General features: G+C 42.9%; 1 protein-coding gene across 1 annotated transcript; it reads right to left on the bottom strand.

The window, feature by feature from the left end:
- Nucleotides 1-4,049: 4,049 nt before the first annotated feature.
- MMP1 (matrix metallopeptidase 1) lies at nucleotides 4,050-12,443 on the bottom strand. Its single transcript, XM_068988261.1, has 10 exons — nucleotides 12,348-12,443; nucleotides 11,386-11,630; nucleotides 11,144-11,292; nucleotides 10,777-10,902; nucleotides 9,685-9,840; nucleotides 9,435-9,552; nucleotides 7,013-7,146; nucleotides 4,937-5,099; nucleotides 4,337-4,440; nucleotides 4,050-4,159 (listed from the first exon to the last, which is right to left on the bottom strand). The coding sequence occupies exons 1-10, from the start codon at nucleotides 12,441-12,443 to the stop codon at nucleotides 4,050-4,052; spliced, it is 1,401 nt and encodes a 466-aa protein (XP_068844362.1).
- Nucleotides 12,444-13,018: the final 575 nt, after the last annotated feature.

The following is a 13,018-nucleotide window of genomic DNA, read 5'->3' as shown; positions in this document are numbered from 1 at the left end:
CAAGAACTGCTGTTAGAAGCTGGTTTAGCACCTGTACAGAGCCAGCCACCACTGTTGTGGTGGAATAACAAAGATGAAGCCAGGGAAGAATCTGAAGAGTTTCTGACAATCTCTGTGACTCAGCAGCTGTACTCTTTGGTATCCAGTCAGCAGAAACACCTACATGTGTGCCGCATTATTTATAAAAGCCCCCAAATGGTAACAGGGCTTCCCTGGTGGTTAAGAGGTAACGATTCCACCTGCCAACGCAGGAGACCTAGGTTGGGCATATCCCCTGGAGAAGGAGTGAAAACACACTCTGGTATTTTCACCTGGGAAATCTCACGGACAGAGGAGCCTGGTGAGCTATAGTCCATGGGGTTGCAAAGAGTCGGACATGACTTAGTGACTGAACAACAATGACAACAAATGGTAACAACCCAAAGTCAGTGGATAAAGTGCAGAGCAATAATGTTCAACACAATAAGGCAGATAGAAAATAATATACGCTTGAATCAATTACTTTGCCAACAAAGGTCTGTCTACTTAAGGCTATGGTTTTTCCAGTGGTCATGTTTGGATGTGAGAGTTGGACTGTGAAGAAAGCTGAGCCCTGAAGAATTGATGCTTTTGAACTGTGGTGTTGGAGAAGACTCTTGAGAGTCCCTTGGTCTGCAAGGTGATCCAACCAGTCCATTCTGAAGGAGATCAGCCCTGGGATTTCTTTGGAAAAAATGATGCTAAAGCTGAAACTCCAGTACTTTGGCCACCTCATGTAAAGAGTTGATTCACTGGAAAAGACTCTGATGCTGGGAGGGATTGGAGGCAGGAGAAGAAGGGGACGACAGAGGATGAGATGGCTGGATGGCATCACTGACTTGATGGACGTGAATCTGAGTGAACTCCGGGAGTTGGTGATGGACAGGGAGGCCTGGCGTGCATGGGGTCTCAAAGAGTCAGACACGACTGGGCAACTGAACTGAACTGAGCTGATCTGAATCAATTTAGTTAAAAATGGAGGAGTTTAACCTAAGGTCTTAGCAGGTGGGGGCATAGTGGTTTCTTTGGGGGACAGAGAGTGTATAGAGAGTGCTCTTGGCACTGGCTTTGCTCCCCGTTGGCGCCCTGGTGGAAACTGCAAGGGTCAGCTGCCACAGCCCCCAGTTGTCCCCTGTTACTTTGCCGAATGACAGTGTCCTTCCTGGGAGCTATACCTGTCTCCCCAAACCAGGCTGCAACTGAAACAGTTGACACAGGGATGCAAAAGGCTTAGTTCCTTTGCCTCAAGGTAGGACTAACTGTAATTCAGTTTTTGCTCCAGATTTCCTTGCCCATGAGACCAAAGCAAGCTCTGTCTGAGACTGCATTCTTCAGCATTCTTTTGCTTTTTCCTGCTCTAAACTGTTTTTTCCCCTCCTCCTGAGAGCACTCCTCCCCCACTGAAGGCACCTAGAATCCCTGTTTCAGGCTTTTATTCCGGGGAACGAGCTAAGAGAGTTGAGCCGTGATAGGACTGTGTGAGGGATACATACTGTCTTGTGAGATGCCTCCTGCATCTTTGGTTAAGACATAAAAACACTTATTGGTTTGACTCACTATTTGAAATTAATATAAGATCTTACTCATCAGTGGCCAAATGATGAATCCTTTAAATTGACACTATTTGAAAGGGAGATTATTTTGAGTGTCCTCATCATAAACAGCTGTCATAACAGCACTTAGGGAGGATCAAATTGAAAGCAGGTGGCACCCCTTTAGCTGGAGATGGAGAGATATCCTTATCACCAGACAGGACTCGCAGAACTTAGAAGCCTGTATACACAAACTCGCGACTTCAGTTCGCTGCTCCAAACCAAACTCTCCTTAGATTCTTCACTAAATTTCTTTGCCTTCTCAATTGCTCACAAATTTAGTTTCTTTATCTTAAAAAGCTGCCTGCTGAGGTCTCATTTCTATGACACCTCCTTGTGCATGCATTAAATGTCTTTTTCTTCTGTTAATCTCCCTCATGTCAAGTTTATTATTAGTGCTGCCACAAGGGCCCAAGAAGGGTAAGGGAGACATTTCCCCCTCCTTGACACTGGTCATGTTTTGTTTCTTGAGCTGGGTGAGGGTTCCATGGAGTTATTAACTTTGTGATAACACATTGATGGGAATATTTACATGTGTACTTTTCTGCAATTAGGCTGTATTTCAATATGAGAGGGACTTAGCCAAAGGGAAGGTTATACTGCTGTCCAAATTGTTGACTTAGCTGCCTGCCTCAGAATCATGAATACCTCAAAATATTCCCAAGGTTCTCTGTGTACTTGGAAGGCTGTGAACATTCTGGAATTCCCCTATGTCTCAGCACTAAAGAATCCGCCTGCAGTGTGGAGATGCAGGAGGCATGGGTTCAATCCCTGGGTTGGGAAGATCCCCTGAAGGCGAAAATGACAACCCACTCCAGAATTCTTGTCTGGAAAATCCCCTAGACAGAGAAGTCTGGTGGATTACAGTCCACAGGGTTGCAATGGGTGGGAAACGACTGAGGGAGTGAGCATGCAAACCCTGAGCACCCTCTGAGGTGTGCCTGAAGCTCACAGGGCTCAGAGGCTACCTACAGGACTCCTGTCTCCATTAACACCCTCCCAGCTCAGGCATGAGAAACTAGACAGTGTTCCTCTTGGAGAGCTAGTTGTGCAGCTTTAACAAAATCTAACATCTTGATAGCTTAGCACAATGAACGTTTATTTCTTACGCAAAATCTACTGAGGTTTTGGGTGACTGTTCAGAGCATTGGCCCAAGAATTCAGGCTTCTTCTACCTTGTGGAAATTCTCTCAAACTCTGCTTCTACAGCAGCTTCCCCAGTGGCTTGGCAATAAAGAATCCTCCTGCAGTGCAGGAAATGCAGGAGACACAGGCTCGATGTCTGGGTTGGGAAGATCCCTGGAGGAGATGGTCGCAAAGAGTCGGACACTGACGACTGGGCACGCACGCTTCTGTAATCCCCACAGCGCTGGAGAAGTTTGCACCAGCATCCAGGGTTTCCATCCGGAAGTGACAGTGGTCACTTCTGGGCACACTCCACTGGCCAGGACTATCCAGGTGCCACTTCCCACCCCTCCCTTCCACATCTGCGGGGAACTGAACTGTGGAAAATATAATCCTTCCATGTACTCGGAAGGAGAGAAGAGGACAGGTTCTTAGAAAGCGCTGCCATGCTGTCCCTCAGCTTACCTAAAACCAATTTTGGAACCATTATAAGGGCATGGAAAATTGATTCTCCCCCCTTCTGTATGATGTAAATTCCATGAGAATGGGGGAATATCTGAACTTTTCATCTATTCTCATTTCACACATGAGTATATTGCATATTTGCAATATTTCAAATTTGAAATTATTTCAAATTTGAAAATCTCCGTGTGACTTTAAAATCAGAAATAATAACATAACAAACATAATAGAAAGTTTAAGAAATAGTAGAGACAAGGATGGCTTTATTTCAAACGTAAAACACTTTATAACAAAGGTGTCCCTTGCATACCAGGATGGTAGTAGTGGTTGCTCATAGTTCTTGAATTGTTTTTCTTCTGGTGAAGGCTCATATCTCGTCTCTTTCTCTCTTGAGAGAAGACATCACTGAGAGTGTTTTCCACTATCAATGTCAGAGTCTTATATTTTCCAGAAGAGTTTCTCTCATTGTAAAACTGGCCCATATGAATCCATAAGTTATAAACCTGACCTTAGTTAGGCCTCATTTGTGGAACTAAATTACAGTAGTATATAAAAATTACATTCTAAATCATAAAAAAGTGCTGAATGAGGTATAAATGAGATTATACTTTAAAATAAGATTATACTTAATAACTTTAATTTTTAGATATATGGCTCTTCATGGAGAAGGAAATGGCAACCCACTCCAGTATTCTTGCCTGGAGAATCCCATGGACAAAGAAGCCTGGTAGGCTACAGTCCATGGGGTCACAATGAGTCGGACACGACTGAGCGACTAACACAACACATGGCTCTTTAGGAAACACTTTCCCTTGTGAAACATATTTTTCTGTTTAACCTTGTAAACATTGGTCAATTTTTTCTGCAGTTGAACCAGCTATTAGCTTTTAGAAGAGTCAAAATTCTCTTAGTTTTGGGATCAAATTTGTATTGCCTTTTTCCATGGAAGAAGTAGAAAAATCCTAGAAGTCAAACAAAGGAGACATTATATTATACAAATGATTTCTAGGTTTAACCTGAACTATTAAAAAAATCCAACTCATTTGTAAGAATAAATATTTTTTGTATTTTCTGTTCTAAATAACAATACTGATGACATTCTGTGGCAACAAAATAGAGGGGTATATAAACTCACTTACCGCCTTTCTGGAAAACAGCATCAACTTTGTCGCCAATTCCAGGAAAGTCTTCTTCTATCATTTTGGGATAACCTGCATCCATGGACTGTTTATATTCGTCATACCTGGTCAAAAAATAATTGGAATGTCAGAACTATTTGTTAAAGATATGAGGAATTCATCAGCAAGAACGTAATAAAAACTTTTTCACAGGTTATGTATGAAATGGGAGGTGAGATGAGGTGAGTAGGATGCTGGGTGGACGAGAAAATTTAAAAGGTCGCTCTGAATTATAACACCTAATTCTAACTTCTCCAGTGGGTGCCAAATTAATGTTGAATGCAGTGGAAGATAAGTTCCTGGTGGCTGCAGTAGTTCTATGAGGATGAATGCCCTTCTCTTCACATTATCTTTCTCAATTCAGGCTCACGTTCTTCCTGGATGTTTAGGACAGATATGATCATTACTGGTCAACAGACTTTGCAACTAGACAAGCTACTGCCATTCACAGCAAAGGCAGCCAGCCAAGACAATATGAGACTCATCTCTTAAATGATTCAACCTAGTAACTTCTACATAGAAACAACAGGTATCCTCCCATGATCTGCACCCAGTCTTTACCTCCAGCATTTGTTGGCAACAAAGAAGTATGTTTTCCCAGTATCTTCCTCAGAAACAGCAGCATCGATGCTCTTCACCGTTCTTGGAAAGCCAAAGGATCTGTAGATGTCCCTAGGGTATCCGCGGAGCACATCCTGCCCCCTAACAGCCCAGTACTTGTTACCTGTCAATCAAGAAATTGGGATGAAAACCCTTGCCAAGGGCACCAGTAGACAAGAAGCAGATCTCCAGCTAAATGCTCGCTGTCATGTGCGAGGGCAGTGTCCCTGCTGCACATCAGAATCATTTAGGGAGATTTTTGTGTTTTTTCTAAATAGTGATGCTGATATCCTACTCCAGACCAATTAAATTAGTATATTTAAGTTTTTTTTTTTTTTCCTGGATGATTCTAATCTGTAGCAAGCTTTGGGAATGACTGGTTTATGGAGCTGGGGACCTCTTTCCAAAGTTCAAACAACTAAAGAGTTCATCATGCCACCACAGGGATAGAAATCTTTGCTTCTCCAGGTTGCCCACAAGCTGCAGAAGTTCACCCCAAGGTATCCTAAAGGCCAGAGGGTTGTAATGACTCACAGTCTGTAATGACTTGCGACCCTGGGTAGAAATCATTACATCTAACTAGAAGATGGTTCCAAATCCTTATATTTAGGCTGTGTCCAGATTCTGCACGTTTCACTCAGTAAGTGAAGTGAAAGTTGCTCAGTCGTGTCTCACTTTTTGTGACCCCATGAACTATAGAGTCCATGGAATTCTCCACGTCAGAATAGTGGAAAGGGTAGCCTTTTCTTGCTCCAATACTTAGTAAACCCCAAGTCAAATAAAACTGGTCTTACATCTTGAAGCCAGCATTGTTCTTATTGCACAAATCTTATTTATCCCTCGATGTTGGGGGGGGGGCAGTTTGAAACTTTGTGTATCTAAAATCCTATTTATTTTCATTCTAAAAGAGCTAGAAAGCGCATTTCAAAGTTTATTGCCCATCTGAATTGTTTTCAGTTCTTTGCCTTGAGAGTATTACTGAGTCAGGTGTCTTAATGTTTGCCTATACTATGCCAAACATATTTGCAGAAAAACTGTTATTTGGCATAGTGTTGTCAAAGTAAGGAGCTGATCATTGGATTGGGGTTTTATTCTGATAGAATCAAAAAGTTTGCCTCATTCAATTTGTGATAATTAAGGACTTTTCACACTTTAATGTGCATATGAATTGCCTGGGAATCTTGGTAACATTCAAGAAGGTCTGGAGTAACATCTGACAACATAGATGGACTTTGGGGCCTTAAGCTGTGGGGCCTTATTCTGTGATTCTGTGATGCTCACAGACCTGGGACAGCATCAGCACAGCTGGTCTGCGAGGCATACTCTGATGGCAAGGCTGCAGCACCCCTATCTAGCTGTCGTAAGGCAGCTTCTCCTTTCAGGAAAGCAACTTGCGGAAAACAGGCTCTAGGAAACCAAGCGACTCCAATGTTCCTCTCAGTTTTTTTCCTGGACTCCCCAGGGAGGTGGAGAGGATTTAAAATACATAGTTTGCACAGAAAATCCTTTCATAAGTCCAGATTCACAAACAAGCCAGGAAATCTGTGTCTCAAATTTTTTCCCTTAGAAATGCACTCTGCAATTCTTAGCTAAGGTGATGGACTGCCACTGATATGGTATGACTGCTCAGTTTGTCAAAGTCCATGGAAAGAAAGTTGGTAGTAATCTCATACATGAGCCCCAAAGCAGAAGAAAACTTAATTGGTAAAAGTGAAAGTGAAGTCGCTCAGTCGTGTCCGACTCTGTGACCTCGTGGACTGTAGCCCACCAAGCTCCTCTGTCCATGGGATTTTCCAGGCAAGAATACTGGAGTGGGCTGCCATTCGCTTCTCCAGGGGATCTTCCCACCCAGGGATCGAACCTGGGTCTCCCGCATTGCAGGCAAAAGCTTTACCCTTTGAGCCACCAGAGAAGCCCCAACTGGTAAAAACTGAACGCTAACTGGACAGAGGAGCCTGGCAGACTACAATCCATGGGGCCGCAAAAGAGTCAGACGTGACTTAGTGACTAAAGAACAACAAAAATTGAACGTATTACCTTTGAAAAACCGGACCTCATCCCTGGCGGCAACCTCATAAGCAGCATGAAGTCCATTTGGGAGATGCGGCCAGAAAACAGAAATGAAATTGAGCTCAACTTCTGCGTAGAAGGGATTTGTGCGCATGTAGAACCTAATTTGAAAAAAAAAAAAGATTTTGATCAAATACATAGCAAGTTCTGGTGTCATCCAGGCCCTTCTATGGCTGGCACTGGTGGCTTGTGGGTTAGTGTTTAACATGTAGCTCTCCAAAGTGGAGGTGGAGAGAAGTTCTGGTCTGTAGCCTTTGCTTGCTTTCTTGGCGGAAATACTCCAACCACTGCAGATTTCAACAGATTTGAGGTGGTACCTCACTGTATAGTATTTCCCCCATACAGGCATAAGCCATCTCAGGAATATAAATAAATGGAAAAATATAGCAAAATAATTGCAAAGGGATACAAAGGGATGGAGCCTTCCCTGGTGGCTCAGACACTAAAGAATCTATCTGCAACAGAGGAGACCTGAGTTTGATCCCTAGGCTAGAAAGATCCCCTGGAGAAAGGAATGGCTACCCACTCCAGTGTTCTTGCCTGGAGAATTCCATGGACAGAGGAGCCTGGCAGGCTAGGGCTATAGTCCACAGGGTCACAGAGTTGGACATGACTGAGTGACTAACACACACACACACACACACACACACATACACCCAAAGGGATGAGTTATAATTATTTTTAGTACCTTTGGTTTAAATATAATTTTAAATTAATATAATCAAACTTTTAATAATGCTGTTTAACAACCAGCTTGCAAAATTCTCCAATGGAACTGACTAGAACACAACACTAGCATTCTGCATTTCGTACACTCTACCTACTTAATGCCCTACCTCACAGAAATCCTGTAAGAGATTACTTCCATCTCACAGATTAGAAATTGAGGTCAGGGGGGCAGAGGGAGGTGTCCAAGGCCATGCAACTGATAAGAGGCAAAGGGTAGTTTAAACCTTAGCCATTCCCTGTGTGCTCCTGTGACCGGCAGTTCACATAGTTGGTTCTGCAGTCCCACGTATGCTAAGTCATTTCAGTCATGTCCGACTCTGCCTATTATTTGTTAATGACAAAGTTGACTCTACGGTCCACAGGGACTGGGGTAAAGACAAAGCATCAACTGCCATGTGGATCCGCAGGGCTGACTCTGGCCTTCTTGATTCAGTGGCCTCTGCCTGCCTGTGAGACCTGGGGCAGGCCAGTCGCCGTCACTGTTTCTTGCCATCCATGTCTCCACGACTTGGTGACATCTAAATGAGCTCAGTGTCCTCTCAGGTCTTGCGGACTAGACTCATGCTTGTTCTTTGGGGTCATCCCTCAAGTACTTGCTTTGATGAGATGTCCTGCTGTACTGAGAGCTTTCCTTGAAAGCGGTATCTTTCCCAGCACTCGCCAGCACTGAGCCACCCCCTGCGTATATCCGTCCTTATCTCTTAAACTCCAGATAGTAAAGCACAGGCTGGGAAGCAGAAGGAGCTGACTCTCCTGCCTTCTGGGGTAGCTATGACTGTGACTCAGTAGAACAGCACTCCAAGAGGAGAGCGAGGAGAAGCCTTTTAAAGCACCCCTACTTTCTATGCGTGCTGGGCTGTGCGGTTCAGAAGAAGACTGTTACTATTTTCCTGGTCCTTTAGGAGTCAGAACTGTATGCAGAGCAGCCCTACTCCTTGCATGCAAGGGGACCCTAGACTTCTCGAGGTCTCATGCTGCCTAGGGAGCTCTGGGACCCTCCTCTGAGGATGGAAACTCACTGTGACCATCCATTCCCCACCCCCAGGGGCCAGGACCTCATGCTTCTGGGGGCTCTCCCTGCGCTTACCCCTCTTTGCCCCCTCCCAGGGTTGGGGGCACAGAGACTTGTTCTGACCACAGGCTTTGGAATGGCTGTCTCTTCCAAGATGATACTTAAAAGGGGTCTACACAACCCTTATCAGCATGATAGTGCTGTGAAAAGGACCAATTTCTCCTAACAAAATTCTGATGTAATTAACCATCTCCCAAAGAGTGACAAAAAAGGGAAGAGGCCTGAAGCAGAGGTCAGAAGACTGATTACTGCTCTGCTGCCAGTGAACTCGGTATCCTGAGGATCTCTTTCTTTCTCTCTGCTTTACTTTACCGATCTGTAAAATGGAATTATATTTACTGAGTGCTACTTCAGTGGTAATTTTTCTGAGAATCAAGTGACAGAATACATACTGGGAAAACAGTTGTTAAAAATTCATTATGTTGTGCAAGAGCAAGCTATTGTTTATATTTAATTATAACTATAATTATTTATATAAACAAATGTAATAAATAATATGCAAAACATAGTAGTAGCCCATATAGCCCCATAGTAGTGAGTCCTATTATTATCACAAATACAAAATGCAAAGAAGAACTGTTGTCTTACCGGTCTTTGAAGAACATCACTTCTCCCCGAATTGTAGTTATAGCATCAAAAGTTAGCTTGCTATCACACACTTCTGGGGTTTGTGGGCCGACTGGCTGAGTAGGATTTTGGGAAGGTCCTAAAGGAACAAGAGATCTGAATTTAGTTCTGCCTGGCTTTGGAAAACTACATAACCAATGAAAGCTTCTTAAAAGGTAAGGCAATGGATGTCTTAAGGACCCTTGTCCATACTGTTTTTCTTTATACCCACCATAGATGGCCTGGATCCCATCAATGTCATCCTGAGAAAGCTGAACATCACCACTGAAGATGTAACTGGGGTACATCAGAGCCCCAATGTCAGTAGAATGAGAAAGTCCAAGGGAATGTCCAAATTCATGAGCTGCCACCCGATACAAGTTATAATCTAAAAGGGAGAATAAACCCATTTGCAATTATTTGAAATGTTTTCAGTTTTGAGACATTTAATTAAGAAGTAATTTACAACTGTACAAGGATTAACGTTCTTATTTTATCTGTAGCTTTTTGAAATATATAAATTGTTTTTTTCTGAAAGGTGAGAAGGATGCATTCATTAATAGTGAAGAGATTACATGCTCAGGGATGTCTGACTCTTTGCGTCCCTATGGACTGCAGCTTGCTAGGCTCCCCTGTCCATGGGATTTCCCAGGCAAGAATACTGGAGTGGGTTGGCATTTCCTATTCCAGGGATCTCTGTGACCCAAGGATCGAACCCAAGTCTCCTGTATTTGGCAGGTGGGTTCTTTACCACTGAGCTATCTGGGAAACCAGTGAAGAGATTAGTTAAAACTTGAATTCTATTATTACAATTAAAGAGAAAATTCAGCCAACCAGGGCTCTAGCACAGATTAGTCAATCTTGTCAGTGGTTATATGGCATATATTATTTCACTGAGAAGCAATATTCTTCTATAAACAATTTTTTTCCTACTTATAGACTGATAGATGCTTAATGCTGGAAATTTTAGAAAAAATATATAGTATCTCCTCCCTTAATTTCTAGATATCTTGATAACATTGTTACACTTTGGTGTGTTTCCAGTAAAAAAAGATTCTGTGTAGATGCCCACAAGGAAAACATTAATTTTCAACACTTTCTCAATAGAAATTTCAGAGTAGCCCATTTGTAACCAGTAAGATAGCTTTACTAACAGAAGTAATTCTCTTATATTTTCTAAATGTGTTGTTAATTTTCTAAGTGGTAGCAGCAAAGTATCTATTTCTATTAACGCATTCTTTCAGTTAAATCAACCAATATTACAATGAACTGAGAAGGTGGGAGGAGGGGGGAGGGTTGAGAGAGGCAAAACAAGCTGACTTACTTTGGAAATCATTGGTCCACCTTTCATCATCATCAAAATGAGCGTCTCCTCCGATATTTGCACCTGGTTGAAAAGCATGAGCAAGGTTTCCACCAGGTCCGTCAAAGGGAGAATTGTCACGATGATCTGCAAGAAACAGAATTCATCAGATGTTTCTCTAGATTCTTACTTAGTTTAACCCAGGAGAGGAAGCATTAACTTTGCTAAGAGGCCAACAGATTTGTAGCAAATGAGATCTTGTTTCCTTCTTAAGTCTGTAAAATCAACACTCTTTTTTAAACAAGGAAATCTATCTACAAAGCTGAAGAGATTCAAGGGCAAGGGGAAGTTAAGGTAAGAATACTTTCATGCTACAAAAAGAGCTTACCTCCCCTGACAAAGGATATCATTATGTCCGCTTGACCCTCAGAGACCTTGGTGAAGGTCAAGGGTGTGACATTGCTCCAGAGTTGAAAGGCTTTCTCAATGGCTTGGTCCACATCTGCTCTTGACAGGTCTGGGGTGTAATTCTCAATCCTTCAAGTGAAATAAAACACAGACGCATCAGATTTCATTTCTCATGGCTCTGATGGGAAAGAGCGTTCCCACTCTGGTGCTCAATCTGATTACCTGTAGGTCAAGTTTGTGTTCTCCCAACGAGGATTTCCTGGAGTAAGAACAAACTGAGTCACGTCGGGCACCCCACATCTGGGCTGCTTCATCACATTCAGAGTTTCAGCATCTGGTTTCCCAGTCACTCTCAGCCCAAAGAATTTTTGCATTTGCTTTAGCTTTTCAGTTATGAGGCCACTGTTTCTCTGCCTTTCAACTTTCTTCCCATCACTGTTCAGGTTGTAGTAATTTTCCAGGTATTTCTGATGAAAGATAAAATTATCAAAACACTGAATGGGAAACCCTCCAATTTTACTAAATACTGATGGTTTATACTGTCATACCTGACACAAAGAACTACTTTTAAAGGTTCCACTTAGGTTGCATGGTCCTTATTATCCTTATTGTTGGTGGAAACTCATTTTGGAGTAGAATTCTTCCTACCACTATTTACTATGAAGTCAGAATTACAATTTTATAGAGACATATTTGTATATTATTTCTTTAGTTCCCTATCACTTTTAACTGGAAAATGAGAATCTATGCACAGCTAGATACATCGGGGGGGAGAATATCCTTTCTGGCAAAGATCTCTCTTTGTAGGAAATCAATCCTTAAATAAACTCTATTATACCATTACTGGGGGCTTCGCTCATAGCTCAGACAGTAAAGAATCCAGCTGCAATGCAGGAATCTGCCCACAATGCAGGAGTCCACCTGCAGTGCAGGAGACCTGGGTTCGATTCCTGGGTCAGGAATATCCCCTGGGGAAGAGAATGGCAACCCATGTCAGTATGCTCACTGGGGGAAGCCCATGGACAGAGGAGCCTGGTGGTCTCCAGTCCATGGGGTCACAAAGAGTTGGACACGAATTAGTTACTAAATCACCACCAGAACTGCATACTGATACTATTCTGTTATATTGTGGAAAACCACAGATAAGTCTTTTGCATCTTAGGCATGTGAAGTTCAGCATTTACCTGCACCGTCTCCACATCTTGTTCTGAAGTCGCTGCTGGGAAGCCGTGGGACCCTGCACCCCAGAGTAGCAGCAGCAGCAGAGGCAGTCTGGGCATGCTGGTCTCTGCCTTCCTTCTCAGCTTAAGGAATCTGATAGCTCCTACTTCTCTGCTGCTCCAGTGTCTCAACTAGGAAGCTCCCTCTTTATATACAGGTTCTGGAACTTCCAGGAAGCCAGCGGCTGTCTGACTCATATTTCATAACATCCTTTGATTAGCTATGAGCAATCATCACAAATGGTGACTCCAAGCAGAATATCTGGGGTCGTTTGGTGTTGCAATCTTCATTACTATCAAACAGGACGTGGGCAAACGAGACATATCCACCATGTAAACAATTGTTTTCTCCAATTCATTTCTATCCTGTTTGAGAGAGACCTTCTTATATACATAGATCACAGAGTACTCCACGGACTTAAAAAAAAAAAAATAGCAGGCTTTGCTACTTGATTCTGCTGGTTATAAAGTGCTCTGGGTACACACACACACCTTGGTTTCCAAGCAAAGGGCAAAACTGCTGACATGTATGTCCTACAGCTGCTCAGCACATGCACAGACAGGCACTCATTTGTGGGTGGCTCTCCTGGGTTCCCTAGTGGCCTAGATGGTAAAGAATCTGCCTGTGATGCAGG

Source organism: Capricornis sumatraensis, chromosome 16, assembly GCF_032405125.1.
Source record: "Capricornis sumatraensis isolate serow.1 chromosome 16, serow.2, whole genome shotgun sequence".
In the NCBI taxonomy this organism is placed as follows: domain Eukaryota; kingdom Metazoa; phylum Chordata; class Mammalia; order Artiodactyla; family Bovidae; genus Capricornis; species Capricornis sumatraensis.
Note: the sequence above shows the minus strand (reverse complement) of the source record. Positions and strands in the feature narration are given on the sequence as shown.

Bases quoted from the DNA above. Each gene is read 5' to 3' on its own strand.
- MMP1 (XM_068988261.1), bottom strand. From the start codon at position 12,443: ATGCCCAGACTGCCTCTGCTGCTGCTGCTACTCTGGGGTGCAGGGTCC. The intron at 9,553-9,684 runs GTGGGTATAAAG...TTGTTCCTTTAG, and splicing joins TGGGATCCAGGCCATCTATG to GACCTTCCCAAAATCCTACT. The intron at 5,100-7,012 runs GTAATACGTTCA...CTTGATTGACAG, and splicing joins TGAGGTCCGGTTTTTCAAAG to GTAACAAGTACTGGGCTGTT.